The sequence below is a fragment of the Bactrocera dorsalis genome, chromosome 2, assembly GCF_023373825.1.
Source record: "Bactrocera dorsalis isolate Fly_Bdor chromosome 2, ASM2337382v1, whole genome shotgun sequence".
NCBI lineage: Eukaryota > Metazoa > Arthropoda > Insecta > Diptera > Tephritidae > Bactrocera > Bactrocera dorsalis.
The window spans coordinates 103,661,918-103,683,671 of NC_064304.1; the positions used below are offsets into that span (position 1 = coordinate 103,661,918).

Genomic DNA, 21,754 nt, shown 5'->3' on the forward strand with positions numbered 1-21,754 from the left:
TAGAGTGCATACTTAGTTTTATAGACATGCGAAGCAAGCAATTAGGTTCGTGCCAAACAACGGTCAAAAGAAGCAATTGAAATAATTCACAATTTAAATAATAGAGACAGCTGATATAATCTAAAAAGGAAAGGTTATAAGATGAAATCAAGATGAAAAAATTTTAGAAAATGGAAAAAAATTATTACAATTATACAAAAATTATTACAAGCTAAAAAAATTAAAAAAAAAAAAATAAATAACCTTAATTTAGACCAGTTGGCCAGTTTGTATGACAGCTATATTCTATAGTGGACAGATCTAAACAATTGGGTTCTGAGTTTTTATCAATGGCTTTGACAATAATGCATGCTATATTTTGTGAAGTTATCTGGTCAAATAAAAAAGTTTTCTATACAAGAACTTGATTTTGATTGTTCAGTTTGTATGGCGGCAATATGCTATAGTGGTCCGATCAGAACAATTTGCTCGAAGATTTTAGCGATGGCTTGGACAATAACCGATGCGAAATTTCTTGAAGATATCTTGTCAAATAAAGAAGTTTCTCCTACAAGGACTTGATTCCGATTGTTCAATTTGTATAACGGCAATATGCTATAGTGGTTCGATTTGAACAATTTGTTCAGATATTGTGGCGCTGTCTTGGAAAATAATCCAGGCCAAATTTGGTGAAGATATCTTGTCAAATAAAAAAGTTTTTCAAACAAGGACTTGATTTTCACCGACTAGTTTGTATGACAAGAACATGCTATAGTGGTCCGATCTGAATAATTTGTTCAGATATTGTGGCGCTGTCTTTGGACAATAAGCTATGTCAAATTTCATGAAGATATCTTGTCGAATGAAAAAGTTTTCTATACAAGAACTGGATTTTGATTGTTCATTTTGTATGGCTCTATATGCTATAGTGATCCAATCTGAACAATTTGCTCGAAGTTTTTATCAATGGCTTTGACAATAATGCATGCTATATTTTGTGAAGTTATCTGGTCAAATAAAAAAGTTTTCTATACAAGAACTTGATTTTGATTGTTCAGTTTGTATGGCGGCAATATGCTATAGTGGTTTGATTTGAACAATTTGTTCAGATATTGTGGCGCTGTCTTGGAAAATAATCCAGGCCAAATTTAATGAAGATAACTTATCGAATAAAAAAGTTTTCCATACAAGAACTTGATTTTCATCGGTTAGTTTGTATGACAAGAGCATGCTATAGTGGATCGATCTGAATTATTTGTTAGTATATTGTGGCGCTGTCTTGGACAATAATCCAGGCCAAATTTCATGAAGATATCTTATCAAATAAAGAAGTTTTTCATACAAGGACTTCATTTGGATCGATCAAATCAAAAAATTCAAAAATCTATTTAAAATTTATACAAAAAAAAAAAACAAATTAATTTACTTAATTTATACGACTATTATTTAAAATTATTATTTTTTAAATCATAATAAAAACTAGTGCAACAAAAATACATTAATTACGAACGCAACAAATTTGTAATTACTTCTAAATATTATACAACTTAAACCAAAAGCAAACATTTTTACTAATAAAATATCGAAATAATTAACTCCAATAATGCATATTTTACGACACATGAATTTTAAATACACAAAAAAAAATTATTAATAACTAAAACACTAAGGTTTCTAATCAATGTCTTTGAGGGTGCCAAGCGAACGACAAAGTGGAGCTAGTAAGGACAACTGTGCGCTTGGAGAAATAATAAATAAGTTTGTGTTGTCGTTTATTTTAATACTGTTATAGTTTATTTTTTTCATGCCAAATATTTATTGTGTGTGTATATGCATAGCTATGTAGGAGAGTGGCGTTTAAGACGAAATCAAGTCAAGTGCTGTACAAAGAGTGTTTGTTGTGTTGTGCTGCTCAAACATTCATTAACATTTATGGAAAATATGAATATTTTGTACAAGGAAACAGTTAATTACAACTAAAAAAAGAGCTATGTATATAGAAGAGCAGGTCTCATTTGAGTATAAGAAAAGGAGGACGAGCAATAGCTAATAGAGCTAGTAGTAAGTAAGAGAAGAGAGCACAATAGCTAATACCTGGCGTTCTTCGATAGTGCTCGTATTATTCGGTTCTTTTGTTGTTGGCACCGAAAAAGAGCGCTGTGTTTTAAACAAAACTTTGGCATTCATCTAGATGATTTTTGTTTTTTTTTTTTTGTTTGTTTATTGTATTGATAAATTTTCAAATCCATATGCATGATAGTTTTCCAAATAAAAAACACGTGTATAACCCAAATACAGGCAGCCACCATAAAGTTACGAATAGAAATCATAAATCATCAACCACAAATAAATTCCAATAGCAAGTTCAAATGCCCATCGTCAATTGGGTGGCGGGCGGTTGTGTGAGAAAGAAAGGGAGTTGCATGCAGTTGGTTGGTTGTTGTTGGTGTGTTGGTTTAAAACAGCAATTTTAAAGTTAGTCAAAACAAAAGAAACAAAAGAGAATTAATATATTTGGTAGCAATTGTTGTCAGGATATATATATTTTTTTAATTAAATTAACGAAATTAAATTGATTTTTGTTGAAATAATAAGTAACAACACGTTGAACATATCAGCAATATGTTTTGAGTACACGATTTATTACGATTATGTAATGCAAGCACCAAATTATTAGCAGGCAATAGTTTAACATGTAGTTTTTGGTATCGATTACGTAACGCATATATATTTGTCAACACAAGAATAGAGAAAATATAGAAAATAGATTTCAATAAATTACTTTACGTGATTTATACTTGCTTTAATGCAATAAATACAGAAAATTATATTACTTTTACGTCTACAAAACGGAATAATAAGCAGGATGAACGCTGGCGATTAACTGGGTTCAAAACAAGAAAATACTTTAACTTCGGCCGCGACGAAGCTATAATAATACTAAAGCTGAATTTATAGCATAAAAAGTTATAACAAAGTCTTAATTCTAATTTTGAGAGACCAGTTTGTAAGGCAGCTATAAGCTATAGTCGTCCGATCTGAACAATTTGTTCGGAGATTGTAGTGCTGCCTTGGATAATAATCTGTGCCAAATATCGTGGAGATATCTTGTCAAATAAAGAAGTTTTTCATACAAGAACTTAATTTTTTTCATTAAATTTATATGGCAGCTATATGCTATAGTGATCCGATATCAACAATTTTCGCGGAGATTGTAGCGTTGCCTTTGATAATAATATGTGCCAATATCGTAAAGATATCTTGTCAAATGAAAAAGTTGTTCATACAAGCACTTGATTCCGATCGTACAATTTGTATGGCAGCTATATGCTATAGAGGTCCGATATGAACAATTTCTTCGGAAATTTTAGCAATGGCTTGGACAACAATATGTGCCAAGTTGCGTGAAAATAATTTGTACAATTAAAAAGTTTTCCATACAAGATCTTAATTTTGATCGTTCAGTTTGTGACAGCGGTACCGACAAATGAGCAGCTCCTAGGCAAGGAAAGTATGAGTGCAAAAATTTCAAAGCCTTAAAAATTGAGGGAACTTAATCCCGTATAAACAGACCGATAGACAAGACGTTACGTGGAATCGTCGTCAGGTCAAATTCTAACACCGGTGCCCTCAATATTGTGTCTTAGATTAGCTGTTGCGACAGCTGAAACATCGATGATTTCACTTATCAGAATTGTGTATTTTCAACGTGTTTACTAAACTTTTGAAAAGTAAACTGAAATAAAAGGGATTCGCGTTCATCTTGCATTAAAAACAGTGGTCGGCCTTATTGCTGAGTGCTACCTCTCTACCTCTTTCGAGAACTCTGTGAATTTAGGCATGGCAAATATTAGTTCACACCGACTCGATGGAGTCCGGTGGATGCCGTTCCCACGCCAGTCGGGTCTACGTAACCGGAAAGGACCGGTATTTTTATCCGACCAAAAACTGTCAACTCGGCAGAATTTTATCGATACAACAACAACACCATTGAACTGGCAGAATTGTTAAGATATGTCGACCACTGTTTCGAAAAAAAAACAAAATTATTTATAATAGTAGAGTAGTAGAGTTAGTAATAGCTTAAAAAAATGTACTTAGATCGAATAAATAAGAACTGCTGAAAATAAAAGCTAATACATATACAATAGTAGCTTACCTGATGTGCGGGTCCTTTGTGATGACGCGCAAACTGTAAAGCGGACTGATCAAGCATATCCCAGGACTTTTGCCGACGTGGTAGCGACATGCCGAGCGCCTGCAAAGTACATATAACGGTATTTCATTAAATTTAAACAATAAGTGTGCGACATTTACATTTTGATTGCCATAGAAGATCGTTTCGCCATTTTCCATAATGCTCAAGTCGGTGGTCCAACGCGGTATGGCATGCTTGACGTGGCAGCGTGAGCGCACTTCCTCGGAAACGGCTACCAAAGCCGTCAAATAGGCAACGCTGTCAGGTGTCACTTCGAATTTGTCGCGATGAAAAGGTTTGGCGACGAGACTCAGCAGCGTGCCGAGTATGCGGGATGTGCGAAACACCGTTGAAGGTGTGGGATGACGAAAGCCCTAGAAGGGGGGAACAAATTTAATAAAATTGTGTCACATATCAAAGCACAACAAATAAGTCTTACTTTTAGTAAGTGACCGACGAGTGCAAAGTGGAAATTGCTGCGAAACGATAAGCCAACTGCATGATCGAGTTGCTTGAAGTGCCACTCAAGTTTTTCGCGTGTACGCATCATGACGTCGGCTATGCTCTCGTGATCGAAGCAACCCTGACGTTCCAGCGTATGCAGATTTTGTTCGAGAAACGCCAAACCGGCGTCATACAACGATACTTCGTCCAGCTGCAGCACAGAGATAGCAACCCAGAATAGGGCGCGATGTATCGGCGATTCCTACACAACAAAAACAGTAAATATATTCGCCTTTGAGGTTAAAAATAAAACTATTATTATTAACTTACAGGTCTCAGTAGGGGTTGTATGCGCGTCAGACACAATACGATCGCCTCGATTAATGTGATGTCGTTGAATGATTCCAGTGCTTTTACTAAAATGCGCAAGAGTTGTTTCACTTCCTGATCGGTTATGCTTTTACTAATGCAACCGTAAACTATGAGCGCACGCGGTTCCAACGCAGGGTTGTAACAGAAGGCGAAACTGCGCGACAACGTCGTCCATGTCTCCAACCATTGGCAATCCGGCACATCGGGCATGCAAACCGACATGATCTCCGACAGCGAATCGACCACCTCTTCCAATGAGGGCAATGTGATGCGCTCCACATCGGCTGGTAACATTTGACAGACGCGTTCATTGCCCAACCATCTGTCGGATGGATGACGATAGCTGGAGCGGAAGGCTGTTACAGCGGCCGACTTGACTTTGCTGATACCGAAGAGCGCGTAGAATTTGTATAGTGAGAACTCTTCAAGTGCCAGCCGGAGCACACGCTTTGCATTGTCTGAGAAAGTCGGTTTAGTGCAAGTAGTCAGCGAGTGTATGATGTTGACGACGAGACCGTGTATGGAGGCGCGCATTGTCACCGAACCGGAGCAGATCTAATAAAATGGGAGAGTGGAGTGTTAATTAAAGTTCAAATTAAGAATATATGTATACATGTAAGCTTAAGTGAAAGAGTTGAAGTATGATACAAACGTTTCGAAATTTGAAAGTTAGGTTATTGTTCAAGAAGGGGAAAATATAAGCCTTTAAAGTTTTAATGAATGTTAGATTATCATCGAAATTGTCTAACGGATCCAATCCCAGGAAATGTGCTATTTCGACGGGATCGAACGATGGGGATAGCGGCAGAAAACATTCCTGAAAAAATGTCGAGGAACGGTGCCAAGTTGATAATTCTTGGCCGTATCAAAATTCGGGTCCGTTCCGGTTACTTAGACCCGACAGTCGTGGGAACGTTGTTGGATGAGTGGGGTTTGCCGCGCACACAAGGAGGTGGTAAGCAATTTCAAAACAGCCGGTTCTGCATTATTGAATTTGACCCCGACTGTTATTTCGGCGATCTAACGCTGTTTAGATCGGTGAGTTTTAGGTTAAGTGCCGTGGGTTAGATCTAAAATTCTCTAATCTCACTCTATAAAAATGATCTTGTAGTCGTCAACGATCCACCGTAATCGTAAAATCATTCATTTTACTCTAGAAACAAATGAATAACCCCCAATAATTTCATCATTTTACAAATAATTCACTCACAACAACAAAAGCAAATACTGCAGTCTGGTAACAATTTCAAAAATCAACACAAAATAAAATTATGTAACGCTGTAATTAACTACTCACCAAAAACGTGATAATATGAAATAGATATGGCAAATGTGTTACGACATCGAGGCAGTTATTGAAGGACAACATGAGCAGAAAACGCGTCAGTATTGCAATATCATCCCACATCATATGCTGCTCCAGAAACTGTGTTGGATTGGTGCAGGTCTTATCCAAGACGCGGCACATGCGCGTTATTATCTTCTTCGACACCAACAGCACATTGGCCGAAGCTAGCGCCACAGCCGTGTCGGCCATAATCTCCACGTGCGGCGAACCCAAACCGTAAGTAATCGATTTGTGTAGGAAATTATCCAACACCATATCGATAAGATCGGGTATGCGACCAATGGAGCCCCAAATTTTCGCCTGCACCGATGGATACATCTCCTTCTGTTCGATTGTAAGACAAATCAATTTATCTAAAATCTGTGCGACCTTTAACTTTTTGGCATCATCGTTCGATTTGCAAAATTTCAAAAGGTTATTCAGCCACGGTGTCATATATTCCAAGCATAAATGCTTCAATTCAATTGTGCTGCGCTGGAAACCCTGTATGCATTCCTCTAGAAATTCGAGCGTCAAATGTGGTTCATTGGTGGCTAATTTCTCGCTGATGGATTTAATGAAAATTGTGTTGTTTGATGGTATACACAAACCGTGCGCCTCCAAAAGTTGACCTTCGATTTTCAAATCAAAGGAGCATGTGAGCGAGCAGAGTAAATTATAGGCAGCTAAACGCAAGGTGGGATCTGAGGTGCCTAGATTAAGTAATGCCATATTTAAAAGTGTACCGGGCACATCTTTGGGACGTATTTTCTGGTGCACCGTCACCGATTCCGGTTGACTTAACTCCCAACGATTGCGTATATGTATGATGGCCTGTACAATGGTATCACAATCGTTGTGTATAAAGCTAAGCTGACCGCTTTCATTCGTTATGGAGAGCGTAAATTGATTATCATCCACCAGACAAACTTCCTCAATCTCGGAGGCATAATAGACATCGTTGAGCAGCACTGAATGGCCCAGCACTTTGGTTTTCTCCACGGCTGTCACTTGCAATGCAGTGGGTCCGACTTTTATAGCAACTTTGGTATCTTTATGGCTAAGCTTGAGCGCATTATTGAATACCTTGAGATCTTCGTCTAGCGATAATGTGGCGCCTGGCAGTTTCTGTTGTTCAGTGTCGATGTATTCATTGAGTTTATTGGACGAATCGATGAACACTAGCTTGCGATCACTCTGTGGATTAGTTATAATAATAGTTATAAAACCAGTTATTTTTTTGGTTTTTGCAAATTTTACAAATATAAGTACCTTTATCGGCGCTAGTACGCGTTCATGGAATTTTGTATATTCACGCACCCATGAATTACAGTTGTAAATGTAAATGGTGCATAAATTGTCATAGGTAACGGTTGGCAGCACACAAAACCATTTCTGCAAGAACTCGGTGCGAAAGCGATTGTCCGAGCAAGTGTGCGTGAAGTCTATGAGCAATTCGAAAGGTGAGTGGCATAATGCTTTGAGCGTGAGTATTACATGATAGAGCAGTAAGTCGCCATTCGTTTCGCCGATTCTGAAAGAAACAAAGAAGAAAAATAATTAGTTAAAATTAAAAATTAGAGAAAACCGGCTCAATGGATCCTCCAAAAAGAAGCCAAAGCGGATGACCTACAGACTTCAGGACTAACGGTGGAGAGGGGAAACGATGTCCAAACGGACGTGGAAATCGACTCCATTCCTTCAGACGTGGGGAGTGCTAAACTCGACTAAATACATAAAAAATTGGAGAAGAGGGTTTCAGCTTTCTTAACGGTGGTTCTACGGATCCTCCTAAAAGGCGGCAGAACGGATGGCCTACAGACTTGTTGTTGTTGTAGCAGTAGAAAACATTCCTTAAGTAATTTCGAGGCATGGTATCAAGTTGACAGTCCTGGGCCGGATAAAAATCCGGGTCCGTTCCGGTTACTTAGACCCGACTGTCGTGGGAACGACTTCAGACTTCATCGACTACAGACGTCATGACTAACGGTGGAGAGTGGAAACGACGGTCAAACAGATATGGAAATCGATTCTGATATCGCAAAACCGACTGTTGTGGGAATTGCTATTGCGGCTGTTCGAAGAAAACAGTGGCGGAACTCCCACTTCTGGAAAAGACTCTGGAGGATGTGTGTATTTCAGATTAATCTCCGCAAGAGCGGCCTCCGCCAAACTTGATCTTGGAAGAGACTGAAGCTACACATCTCTTGGTTAACCTGATGAAAATGAACTTAATGATTAGACGGTAGTCCCGAGAAACGGGGTGTTTCGACGGGATCGGACCAAAGGGAAAGAGTTGCCAGATGTCTAGGGTAGGGGTGCATTTAGAGAGGTGGTTAGTGTCATGCGGAGACACATTGCACGCAGGATATATAAGATATGTCGGCGTCTATTCTGGATTAGTAGGAGTTTAAACTGCTACAGAATACAGAGAGAAGCTGCGCAATGGTCACTCTCGTTTCTCGCGCCAACTCGAGCTCTTCGTCTGCAAAGGGTAATGGTTTGACTCCAAGTACGCCATTCACTGAGAAGGAGTCATTGAATGTTGAATGGTGAAGGAGACGATAAATGTCCTGGCAATGACTGTTAACTCAGCATACAACTATAAAACTTGTGCAAGCACACACTACTCACTTGTAACGCCTGGCAATGTAGTAGAACACGGGTAGTCCCGCTTTACTTGTGCCGGCTTGATAGAAGATATTCATGGATTTTATGCTTTTGAATTCCTCCTTTTCGTGCATTTGATGTTTCACCATAACATCTTCGAAGTTATTCGATGACATGTCAATAGAGCTCCAACGCGCATACGATGAGAACATCATGCTGCAGTGCATCGAACTAAAATGGATAATAAATAAAGAATTCTTTGTTGTTTTTTTAATCGTATTTCATTATTTACTGTGAGTCCACTGGTTTATGTTCTGGCGGCCCCAAATAAGCCAGCAATGTGGCCATTTTGTCGAAAGGACGTCTGCCAACAGCTTTGTGATCACGACTGCTAGAGAGATAATCTCCAATGCGCTCCTGATGCGTCCACAGCAAACGATGCAATGCCAAAACATTGGCATCTGAGATGAAGCTCATGCTGTGCGAAGCCTGATCCACCGTCTCGCAATCCGAGGCGATTTGTACGAAAAAGTGACGACCCTGTTCAAAACGTGCGCGTAGAAAATCATTGAATGACACCATATGCTGTTCCTTAGAGAACTCAATGTGATTGGCGATGTTTTGTAAGATTTTCGACATCAACATTAGACCACGCTTCACCGAAGCCGGTACTTGGCGATTAACAATGCCGAGTTCTTGGGGTGAGACTGGAAAGCAGCGAGTAAATATTTTTACTTCCTTCTTTTTGTGGAAAAATACTCACCAATAGCTGGATTTATGAAGCGTAGAAAGATCACAGTGCCCACTGCGCCAATATTGGTTTGCAAGACGGTGGGAAAGCGTTTGCTCAACACCTGATAGAGGCAGTGACACATTGAGCGCAACTGTGAGGGGAAACGATCCACTGAATTGAGTATCGCTTCAAAGAAGACTCTGGTGAGCGATATTAGGTTCTCTTTATTGCGTTCCAAGTCTTCACCGGGCTCGAGTCTGTGCGAATGAATTTGCAGACAATCAAAATATTTACTAAATTCAACAATATTACTCACCTAGCCGGATCCACCTCATAGCTAGTGGTCTGATCATCGAGCAACGGTCGTATTAGCGGCTCAAGCAAGTTTTGCAAATAGCTTGCACCGTAAATTTTAAAGCAAAATGCCATTATTTTACTGCCAAGCGAATTGCCGCGAAAGAGTGTCGACATGCATTCGGATATTTCGACTTCGCGATAGAACATGTTCCACAAGAGCGGTGAGAGCAGATGCTTGGCATCGAACAGTGTTACCAGCACACGTGCCAATTCATCCATTTGTGAAGTGGTCACCACATTGGCCAATGCCATCGCTATAGGCAGCTCACCCTTATCACTAATCATTGTAACCAGTTGGACCAGCTGCTCGAAACGATCGGCTAGCACAGTCTCGGCTAGCGTATCGAATTCAGTGCCTTGCTTCAAGATGCGCGTAAGCACTTCCATAAAGGAGGCGCGTGTTTGTAAATCGGGATTGTAGCCAAGATCGATGGAATGCGTCAGGCCCGAGTCGATGTTGGCTCCGAGTAAATTTGACATCGCCTGTATGGTGGTAAAGCGTAACATGCCCAATCGGCCATTAACAGCCGGATGCGGTGGGAGTAGTGGTGGATTACTTAGCTCTTTCTCTGCCTCAGTGCTATCAATGCAGTCGTTGAGGAGATTCATGAACAGCGTAAAGTATCTGAAATATGTAAAAATAAAACAAGTTGTGTAAATGTATGAAGGCAATGTGGATTCTGTGTGTTTGTGTCATACTTGAGGAATAGTGCGCTCTTCGCGTCCATCAAATCGCCACGATCGGATTCCTCGGGTTGCAAAGGTAGTCCACGTAGCAAAGCGGCAACAGCTTCCATACAAGCTATATCGAGTTCACGGAATATTTCAGCGGGACTAAAAATTAGGAAAAAGAAGTATGTAACAAGAAATAAAATCGTGTTTTTTGCTTGTAGCAAAAAAAAAATCTTATGAGTTCAAGTTGTTAGTTAACCTGGCGTCTAGTTATATGCCGTAAAGTTCACTTGAATCCTTACAATTTTCAAGCCAGAAAGAGTTTACTGCACCGAACGAGATATCTTCATGAAATTCAGCATGAATTATTGTCCAAGATAACGGTACAATCTTCGAAAAAATTGTGCTGATCGGGCCACCTTAGCAAATAGCTCCCACACAAATTGATCGATCAAAATGCAGTCCTAGTATGGGAAACTTTTTTATTTGACGAGATATTTTCTCGAAACTTGGCAAGAAATATTGTCCAAGGCTATTGTACAATTTACGGAGAAGTTCCTTAGATCGGACCATTATAGCATATAGCTCCCATACAAACTGATAGATCAGAATTCAGTCCTAGTATGGAAAGCTTCTTTATTACACGAGATATCTTCATGAAATTAAGCACGAATTATTGCTCAAGGCAACGGCAAAATCTCCGAAGAAACTGTTCAGATCGGACCACCGGACAAATAGCGGCCGCACAAGCTTCGATCAAAATTTAGTCCTAGTATGGAAAACTTTTTTATTTGACGTGATATCTTCAAGAAATTCGACATGAATTATTGTCCAAGGCAACGGTACAATCTCCGAAGATATTGCCCAGATGGGAACACTATAGTCTATAACTCCCACACAAACTGATCGATCGAAATTTAGTCTTAGTATGGGAAACTTTTTTATCTGACGAGATATCTTTACGAAATTCGTCAAAAATTATTGTCCAAGCCGACTACACAATTTCCGAAGAAGTTGCTCAGATCGGACCACTATAGCATATAACTGCCATACAAACTGATCGATCAAATTTTAGTCCTAGTATGAAAAACTTTTTGTTTAATGAGATATCTTCACGAAATTCGGCACTCTATTATGCCTTGTGTTTTCCGAAATAAAGTCTCAAATTAAATGCTACTTACTTTGTTGGCGGCGGTTCGTTGGCTGTCGGTACTATTTGGTGTGAGGTGCCCATAACCCAATCGCTTAAGTACTCTACTAATTTATTGCGAAATTTCATTTCTTGGCGAAAAGCCAAATCGTCGCGACGTTTTATCATTATCTCTACCAAATTACAAACGCGCACTTTGGCGCGTATCCCTGACACAGTCATTTCGCGATGACGCATATAACGCACAATGCCCAGCATCATGCCTTCAATGCTCGTCACGCTCAGGTACTCGGAAGCAGCGACTTGCTCATTATTCGGATCTTTTACGGGTCGTGGGCTCAATATCGAAATCATTATGTGTATAATGTGGTCGATGAAGGCGGTATTGATTTCGGAGACGTTCACTTGCCCCTGTTGATCGAAAAATTTCTCGACTATCGAACGTATTTGATCGAAAACTATGGGATAGAGTTGTGGTGTCATCTCTTCCGAAATTAAATCTTTCACATTTTTCTGTATATTCGAACCGATTTTTTCATTGTTGCACACCAACAAGCGCAACAACTGACCGATGAATCTGTGTGTGGCGAGTAAGGAAAAGTGATTAAATAATTTTTTTATACGAATTTGTTCAACAACGAATACTCACTGTGACACCGGACAATATTGTAAATCTTGCTGCGGCACCGGCACTATCGTAGTCAATGATATGGTGCTGGGATGCAGTAGAGAACCACGTCCGGAACTGGTGGAACAGGAGTAGAGCGAATAGAGCGAGACAGCTGGTATTGTGGAGATCGAAGTCAAACTGCCGGACGCTGCTAAAGTGTTCTGCGATTGCGCCAAACTGGTGTGCGACTGCAGGAGATTGCTCGTCGCGGGCATACCGCTACTGGAACCAGCCGTTGCGGTATTATTTTGTAACTGCATTTGCTTCCAACGCGAAGACAAACGCTTTTGCAGACACACGCCGCCAAGTGTTAGCAGAAACCATGTCATGTTGGCCCATTCGGTGATGTGTTCCTCCAAATCATGCTCCGAACTTTGATGACTTGCGCGACGCTTGCCAACGCCACGATGGAAGAGCTCGGCTTGCACATCGTCACTTTTATATTTGGGATATGTTTGTAATACTTTGCTGGTGAGTTCCCAATTTCTACGGTGAAAAGGAAAGAATCGATAAAGGAATTTAAATAACAATGAATTCGAATGATATTTGATTTTTTGAAACAAAAATATTTGAATTAAAAAAAATATTTGAAATTTTGTAAAACAAAAAACATTTGAATTTTGTAATAAAAAATACTCAAAATTTTGTAAAAAATTTGCCTTTTTAAAAACAATTCGAATTTTGTAAAAAAAATAATTAAAAGTATTGTAAAAAATGTAAAAATTAGAAAAAAATATAGGGCATTTGTAAAAAAAAATACTACTTAAAAATAAATTTATTTATTTTTACTAAAAAATTATGGCAAAATTAATTAAAAACTAAAATTAAAAATTTAAATATCTTAAAAAAATTACAATACCTAAAGGTTTCCTCCCACGCAGTTTGTACACCATCAACACAGTGCTCGATTTTGCGCAACAAATTCATCATACGTCGTTGTAGAGCCAGACGGTCTAGAAACATTAAAAAAAATTTTAAATAAAATCGAAAAGTGTTAAAATTATATTAAACTAGTGCACTCACTGTAAGCATTGCCATGATTAGTTTCATAAAAACATATGCGCGTGTCCGCTGTAATAAGCAGAAATAATTTATTTTCATTTTTACGTATTCATAAAAACATTATTGCAACACTCACAGCTTGCCAATTGCGTCAGCTCCTGATATATTTGATAATTCGCAACAGGTAACACAGTCGCCGAATCATCGGCCGTCAACAAAATATCCGACTCTTGGCATAAGAGACCAAAGCAGGAGAGCGACGTGAGCACTGCATCCAAATCGACTGACCACAAATACATGAAGAACACCACTTCCAGTTTAATGCGCGCCTGACGACAGATCTGCAGCTCATGACCGACCAATGCGTACTTCTTGTGCCGCTGCAGATAGTCATTGCGACAACTCAGTATGCCACGCATCCATTTCAGCACATCTGTATAGTTGGCAATCTGATGTTGTATAAGTTTTTGCGAAATCGAAAATAGCACTTGCGAACTGACATCCCAAAAGCAATTCATTGGCGCCTGTGGATTCCACAATTCGATTTTATCGTATGAGTGTAAAGCTAGTAATGCCTCCATAGCTTCCTGCGCTACATCGGGCATGGTGGGTTGGTGCACGAGACTCACTAGACCATTGATGAGCTCGAGCGAGGAACTTTGCATTTCATGCGCCACTTTGCCTTGTGTCTAGAAGTAACGAGAAATATATATAATAAAAATATACTGAAAAAAATGGATGCAACTACATTTAAAAGTAACATCGGGTCAGCGTGTATAAGTCGAACCAAGAGGAGCAGCAGCATTTTGTGTGCAGGTCCCTCTTCGGAACGCGTCAAGCCTTTCTGCGTATCTTTCGATTTCAGCGTCAGTGATGTTATCATACGCAGTGGCGTGTGCGCAATATAACCCTGAGTGGCCTTATTCAAGGTATCGGTGAAGAGTGCGCGCAATTCTGCAGAACGATAGTGTACAACATTGGTTTTGGCCCACCAAGATAGTATTGGCTGATGGATGGTGCGGAAACAGTTTTTATTTTGTAGACGAAAATCCACATGTATGTGTGTTAATCTGTAGAAAACATAAGAAATTATAGAAATTTTATAAAATATGTGTATTAGGGTGAGATAAAAATAAACATAATTTTTAATTAATATTATTTACCTCAACAAAGAGCAGACAATTACAAAGTGATACGCCTGCGGCGAAGACAAATTGAGGCAGACCTTCAATGTGTCGATATTATGTGGATTTATGCGAAATAGTGAAACCCAACAGTCGATCATAAGCTCAATATCAGCATAATTGTACGCCTGACCACGCGAAAATGGCTTGACCGGATTAAAGAGCAACGCTTTCAAATCATTAATGACATACTGCACTAATTTGAAGAGCACATTATTTGAATCGTTGTTATTGACATATGTTGAGGCTTTGCATAGCTTTACACAAGCAATAGCGGCATACTCCGTGACCTGCTTTGAGGGTGAGTGTGGCCCCAAGCCACGTTTAATACCCTCAATAAATTGCTTAGCAGATTGCTCTTTATCACGTGCTGTTTGTGCAGAGTTTTGCGTTAATGACGTTTTATCTTTATCTCTGTATTTTTCTTTATCCTTCTCCTTTTCAGATTGTTGTAATTCATTGACGGTGGCTTCTAAGCAGCTCTATATTGAGAAACAATTAGTTTATGTTGTTAAATGTCGACAGAAAATGCGAACTTACGGGATTTAGTATAAGCAAAAGCATTTGTAATGGCCAGACGGTTGTCTTGTTCTTCTTATTTTCTGCTTTATATGCTTCAACAAATTCCAGCAATGTTTCCCAGCAGCTGAAAATATAACAAAAGGTTAAGTGGAAACAAGAAAAAATATTAATACCACTTTCAAGTTTACTCTGTTCTGGGTATAAAAAGGTATATTTGACCACACTTTTGTACCTTGAAATATCTTTGGTGGCAATGCCGCGTTGCAAATCCTGAAATTCATGTGGATGATATTCAATCCAGTTCCAAATGGCTTTCTCCAACGAATGCAGTAAAATCAAAGGAGGTGCCTTCTTCGATCTTGACTTGGTCACTAAATGTTAAAAAATAGTTTAAAAAGTAGTGTGAAACGTGTAGTCATCAACATAAGAAAAATTAGCAAATTATTTTTCACCTTGCAAAAGTTTGGTTAATTTATTTATGTCCATGTCAATATGTTGTATTAATTCAATGTCACAACAGTCGGGATTCTCATCTGAGCATGTGATCAACTCTTGTATGCGCGCTGATATGCGATTAAATACAGCTGAAAAATGATTTTGTGACAGTCCGAAAAGCACTCTTGACGCAATAGCTTTCAGCTGCGCTGCATTTGGATTATTATCACTCTGTACATCGATGAATTGCGAAATTTCGCGTAAGAGTAGTTTAACATTCATTGCTTCCTCAAAACGTGCCGTATCCTTTGTCTGATTAGCCAAACAACGTTCCAGAGTTGTTAATATTATGACTAGTGATTCAAAATAACAACGCTCAGCGTCGTGACGACTTTGCATAGACTGTAAAGAAAATAAAATGAAATTATTACAATGAAATTTAAAAATATGTATTAATAATAGACATTTACCGCTTCGTTAACTCGTTGCAGCATTTTGGTGAGTCCAGATATAACTAGTGAGAAGCGATAACGAGAAATTTGTATGAGACAGGCGGTCAGCTGATCCTGACTCAAGCGCGCTTGGGTGCCATGCAAGCCAATTTTATTGGGCAGCTATATTATATAATTATATGAATAAAGTAATTATAATCATTAAATATTAACCGAATAGATATACATTCATTATTTATTTACATTTCATTGATAGTGAAAATAAAATAGATACCTATGAAATTATTGGAAACCAAAATAAAAAACAATCCAATACATTAGCAAATTTCCCACAGTTTGCGTACGCATTTACTAATTCACTAGTTCAGTGTAACGTAAAATCATTCATTTGTACTGCCATTCATGCGCTGCAACTAGTGGCGTTACGATAAAATTTCCCTACTTTCACTTTTCATTTACATTGGCAATTGCAATTCATTCATAAACTTTGTACGTATAATCCAATCTCATTCATAATCACCCCCAACCACTACGGCAGCCGGTGTAAACAAAACGTAAACAAATGAATTTCCCAAAACAATAACAAACGTCAACTATTTCATTCGCACGCACTTGCTGTCGCATTCGCACAGTGGGAAATTTTTCAATCGATAGGGACATTTTCTGACAGCTTTTTTGCATAGCTATACAGGAGCCCCTGGGCGAAACCGAGTGAAAATTCAACTTTTACGCTCACCTGGTCTTCGAAACGGGCTAAAAGTGAGTTCGCCCACTCGCCTGGCTTTTGGATCGCCATTTTTATATTGTTTCCGTTCTTAATTTACACTTTTTACTGCATTTTTTATTCCAATTAGCAGAGCTACACACTTTTTGCACAGTTTTCAGCTTCACAGATTTTTACTTTGTGAACTTAGTTGCGATTGCATATGGGTATTTCACTATAATACCAGTGGCATTGCCAATTCTTATCATTTTGAATTGTTTGCCATTGAAATAGCAAATTTTCAAATATTAATATAAGTAAAGTTCTTAATTTTCTATGTTTCTCTTTGGAATAATCTAACATTTATTGCTTAATTCCCATAGTATGTGGAGTTGTGGAACAGTAGTTGCTATTATAGAAATTTGCTTATAGTAGAAATGATAAGTTGTTTCCGCAAGGATCTTAGAACTGCTTTATGCGATGGTAGTGATAAAATTCTTCAATTTGATTTTCAACTATTTGAATATAATGTTTTTTATAACCATAGACGCTGATGAACTAATTGGAATTCGCTCATACATATGTTGCATATTCTTATATGAACTGGGTTGTGGAAGCGCAACGGCCACAAGGATTAATGTCGTTATTTAATGTACTGACTGGATATTGGGACGCTTCTGAATAATTGCACAGCGTTTAGATCAAGTCAACTTTTGGCGGTACAAGTTTATGTTTTCTGAAGGTACATGCTTTTATTCCAAAATAGTAGAATATGCATATTTGGTTACAATATTTTTAGTGTTTATAACTCTTCTCTACATCAGCCAATAATAAGGGTGCTTTAATAAATGCTATGTTGGTACAAATTACTATAAATAAAAATAGTTCTTGGTTGGAAATATAAAAAAGTATAGTAATATGTATATGTATACCTACATACGTATTTAAATACGTACTTGTATTTCACTAAAGAAGTTTATTTAGAGTAATTTTTTTTCAAAGGTACTTGAATCATTACTGCATTTCTATAAAGCAAGAATATAGTTTCCATTCGCCAATCGTTTATCAAAGTATGTAGTACGATTTGCTATCGGCTACCACAGGAACCTAAGTCGGTAGTCGCCATTGCCGATTGCTATACGATAGTATGTAGAAATGTCAAAATCAAGAAACCGTTTGAACGATTTTAAATTAGAATGAAACTGATTTTTTTCACTTATTTATTATTAATTTTACGATTTTTGCCACCAATTTGAACAATCCTTCCCAATACTTTAGACAGTGGTTGACAGAAATGTAAACTGAGGCTTGCTACCTGCGTTTTCAGGTATACTATACGAGTACTTGTTGCAGTAGCCATTTACAAAGAAAAATTCTGTTATAGATATCAGGAAAATATAAACGAATCTAAGATATAATAATTTAGTCACCACAGAAATCAAAAACTTGGCATCGGAAGCATGCTAGCAAGCTGCGTCTCTTTGTTTAACTTGTAATCGCCGCCATGTGTATAATGTGAGAGGTCGTGTCAATCCATCTTCACTCAATTATTCGAAAACAGGATGACACTACTGAGAGATATTAACACAGTACTGAAGAAACTCAGAATTACATCTTTATACATATGTACATATGTATATAAAATATAAACATAAACGGCTTCCTGCATAAAATTAAATGGAATTGTGTGGTTGTCAATTCAGTATAACTATTACTTGATAGTTATTCTTGACACTTTAGATCCACGTATCGTATTTTTTCGCAGAAGTCATCCATTTCAGTTTCAGCAAGACCAATAATCTCTCTTTGTTTGTTGTGGTTGATCGGTTGTATTCATTGCGTTTTTGGCTTTAAATTCGGACATAAATGGTGGCTCGATGCGGTGGTTCATTATTATCGTATAACATTCATTAATTGTTCTTCCACAATGATGCATAAAACCACATTTTTCAGCGGCTTTCGCGGGTTTTTTTTTTTTTTTGATCTCGAAAACAATTCAGCTTTATCGGGACGATTTTAGCAAAAACGCGTTTCATACCAAAAATATCCACCTACATCATTCGAACGGACTTGCGAGAGATAACTAGCTGGTTGACAGATCGGGCTTATATTTGGCATAGTAACTAAGGACAGTCCTACCAACTTAGAGAAATACAGTTTTTTTTTTTGAAATATCATTTACCCAGGGAATTTAAATTACAATTTCCGGCTACTATTTTGTCGCAATGTATGCGTGTGAATTCTGGCCATAATTGAAGCACATGCCAACTGGACTATGCTTGAATGTGAATCCCCTGTTCGTTAATTAATATGGGCTTCGGTACGAGTATAACCATGTTGGTATGCAAATTGAAATATTTTATTGAGAATTTGCTTGATCGGAAATTGAGAAAAATCTAAATATCGACACTTTTATGATGAATGACTTGGCTGGTTAAACAAATTGGGCAAAAAGTTAATCACAATTATGAAATTATAATTACATATAAACCACAAATTTCATGACTTCACACACAATAATTGCGTAATTTTTAAATTTAAAACTTGAGTAATATTATTCAGAAACAAAGTTATTAACCCAACTCCACATGTTGTTTGCAGTCATTTTATACTAGGATAAAAAGAAACTACAAACAAAATACCGAGGTGCAAAGTTGGGTTAGATTCAAAGGATCTGCACTAAAGAGGCGACTATTTCGAGACTTTGGTTTGAGGAAATGACCGAAATAATAAAATTTTTATAATATTTTCGACTTTTAACGATGTTAAATGAGTTTCCACGAACTCCTATTTCAAACTTTTTAATATTCGAAACATACATAAATTTTTTATGAAATTTTTGATGAAAAATATTTAGAAGTAGGGCATTACGACAACATGTCCGGCAGTTCCTCGGAAAAAAATGCCTCCTCGTTGATAGCAGAACTTCTTATAGAATCATCCGAAGTTAAAAGAAAAAAATATGTGTTTTAATAAAGACTATAAACTACTTATTGGAGGAAGGAACAAACAAAAAAGTTAAAATTATATTATTGGCTGACGTTTTTGCAAAAAATGCAAATACATATTGGTAACCATTTGTCGACGCTTTTTTTAATTAGTTGTCATTGAACAGAAAAATTATTCGCTCAAGACCTTGTGAGTTATACATATCTCGGAGACCTGTGTAAACTTTTCTTAAGATCGTGATTATTCTCGAACTCTCGACGAGTCACTCGATGACGATGCGTCGATGGTTGAGAATAGGAAACAAAGAATGGAAATATGTTAATTAAAGAAAAACACCAAGTTTTGTGTTTAATATAATATTTAAAACAACGTTTGGTTCTTTATTGAATATGAAGTTATTATATATTACCTCGTTTGTGATAATGGTGATGATGGTTATGATGGCCGGTGGACGTCGTCTTGCTTCTCTCAGGTCTTCAAAAAAAGTGAAAAAGGTGACTAGCAGAATCGCTTGCTAAATCATTGAGTGAAATCTAGCGGGAGTTTTTAACAAAACTATTGCCAGTTGAGTGAAAGTTATTAACAGTTAATTGGCAATAGTTTGTTATATACTCCCTAGGGTTGGTAAAAAGAAAATAGGCACTGGCCTAAACAGATGGCTTAAGTAGTTCACGAGAAATCTTGACCACCGACCAACAGTTTCAAGAAAAACGTATTAAATAAACAAGACAAAATATCGATTTTTTAAGCTGTGAACCCATGTAACTCTTTAAGCCACTCTGAATTGTAAATTAAATGTAAAAAATCCTTGCTTTTGAGATGTTTGAGATTGTCCTGGAGATGGGCTACGGGAAACCAGAATTTTTCGAAATGAATCTCTAATTATTAAAGTACATTATATTCATTTGTTTGTAAAATAAGATGTCTCTTCGATAACCCCTTAAGACATGGACGTCTGGAACTCCAATCAGAGCAGATTTCGGTTGCAAATTTTGATGAATATAAAAGGTTCTGTTATAGTCCAATAGCTAACAGTAGAAGACCCTATGAAATATATACACAGGTATGTAACGGGTTTTTCAAAAAAGTTTTTTTTTTTAATAAAACAAAAACGGTTTGGGATAGCAATGAAATTCTTTATTCCTGTGCATTATTATGTATGGCACTCGACTTCTTTTGCATGGCCACCACGGGCACGCTTGCAGAAATCCAAACGATAAACATAATTTTCGGCGGTTTTCAGACATAAATCAGTCGATACCGCTATATTCATTTTCACGTTCAATATCGGAAAACTATAGCATATAGCTGTCATACAAACTGAATGATTAAGTATCTGTTTTTCTAGAAAAACTTTTTAATTTGACGAGATATTTTCACGAATTATGGCATGTATTTGCTCGGAAGAAATTGTTCATATCAGACATAATAAGCTATACGAAATGCGGCTGTAAAGGGTATTTAGTGTAGTCGAAGTTTTATCTTGTTCTTATTTATTTTATTTTTTAACTAAATTTATATTCATTTAATAATAATTTATACTCATTTTTAACAATAATCGATTGCGAGCTTACAGCTGTGTAATATGTTGACTGAGCGCCGGAGCACCGGCTTTCATATTCAATAACAACTATATCGTCTCATAAAATGCAAAACAACGTATCATCAAAAGTATCGAAATTGAGTTTTTTATTGTTTACAATTCATTATTGATATTATATATACATATGTAGCATACAATTTCAGCTTCCGCTGTCAGTTATAACCAATATATAACCATTTTATAACCAAAACTCGAATTTGTTTCAATATGAGTGGTTTCTAATATAACTTTTTTTCTTCGTCTGCAAACTTATGAAAAGTGATGTTACGTTATTTTGCATTTTAGGTGACGATATGTAGGTTTATTGCTCGCCATTGAAAGCTTTAAGCTCGACTCAGTAAGCGCAATATTGAAAAACTAAAGCAAACGCATCAAAGTGAGCTGTGCATTTG

General features: G+C 37.4%; 1 protein-coding gene across 4 annotated transcripts in view; it reads right to left on the reverse strand.

The window, feature by feature from the left end:
• Window positions 1-17,020, reverse strand: part of LOC105221988 (neurofibromin) — a 33,189-nt gene extending 16,169 nt beyond the window's left edge. For 2 of the 4 annotated variants that reach the window (XM_011199144.4, XM_029548609.2), the window contains exons 1-24: window positions 16,844-17,020; window positions 16,126-16,269; window positions 15,673-16,057; window positions 15,453-15,591; window positions 15,239-15,344; window positions 14,678-15,180; window positions 14,263-14,584; window positions 13,651-14,203; window positions 13,536-13,583; window positions 13,372-13,465; window positions 12,492-12,998; window positions 11,874-12,419; window positions 10,720-10,854; window positions 9,980-10,645; window positions 9,694-9,920; window positions 9,223-9,637; window positions 8,955-9,161; window positions 7,593-7,854; window positions 6,291-7,517; window positions 4,952-5,548; window positions 4,617-4,883; window positions 4,297-4,551; window positions 4,139-4,237; window positions 2,074-2,166 (exon numbers count right to left, since the gene is read on the reverse strand). In XM_011199144.4, coding sequence (XP_011197446.1) covers window positions 2,074-2,166; window positions 4,139-4,237; window positions 4,297-4,551; window positions 4,617-4,883; window positions 4,952-5,548; window positions 6,291-7,517; window positions 7,593-7,854; window positions 8,955-9,161; window positions 9,223-9,637; window positions 9,694-9,920; window positions 9,980-10,645; window positions 10,720-10,854; window positions 11,874-12,419; window positions 12,492-12,998; window positions 13,372-13,465; window positions 13,536-13,583; window positions 13,651-14,203; window positions 14,263-14,584; window positions 14,678-15,180; window positions 15,239-15,344; window positions 15,453-15,591; window positions 15,673-16,057; window positions 16,126-16,269; window positions 16,844-16,903 — 7,857 coding nt within the window. In that variant the 5' untranslated portion in view covers window positions 16,904-17,020. Of the gene's footprint in view, window positions 1-12; window positions 121-2,073; window positions 2,167-4,138; window positions 4,238-4,296; window positions 4,552-4,616; window positions 4,884-4,951; window positions 5,549-6,290; window positions 7,518-7,592; window positions 7,855-8,954; window positions 9,162-9,222; window positions 9,638-9,693; window positions 9,921-9,979; window positions 10,646-10,719; window positions 10,855-11,873; window positions 12,420-12,491; window positions 12,999-13,371; window positions 13,466-13,535; window positions 13,584-13,650; window positions 14,204-14,262; window positions 14,585-14,677; window positions 15,181-15,238; window positions 15,345-15,452; window positions 15,592-15,672; window positions 16,058-16,125; window positions 16,270-16,843 lie in introns of all 4 variants that reach the window. The other 2 variants (XR_003845528.2, XM_049447231.1) reach the window with 2 other exon arrangements.
• Window positions 17,021-21,754: the final 4,734 nt, after the last annotated feature.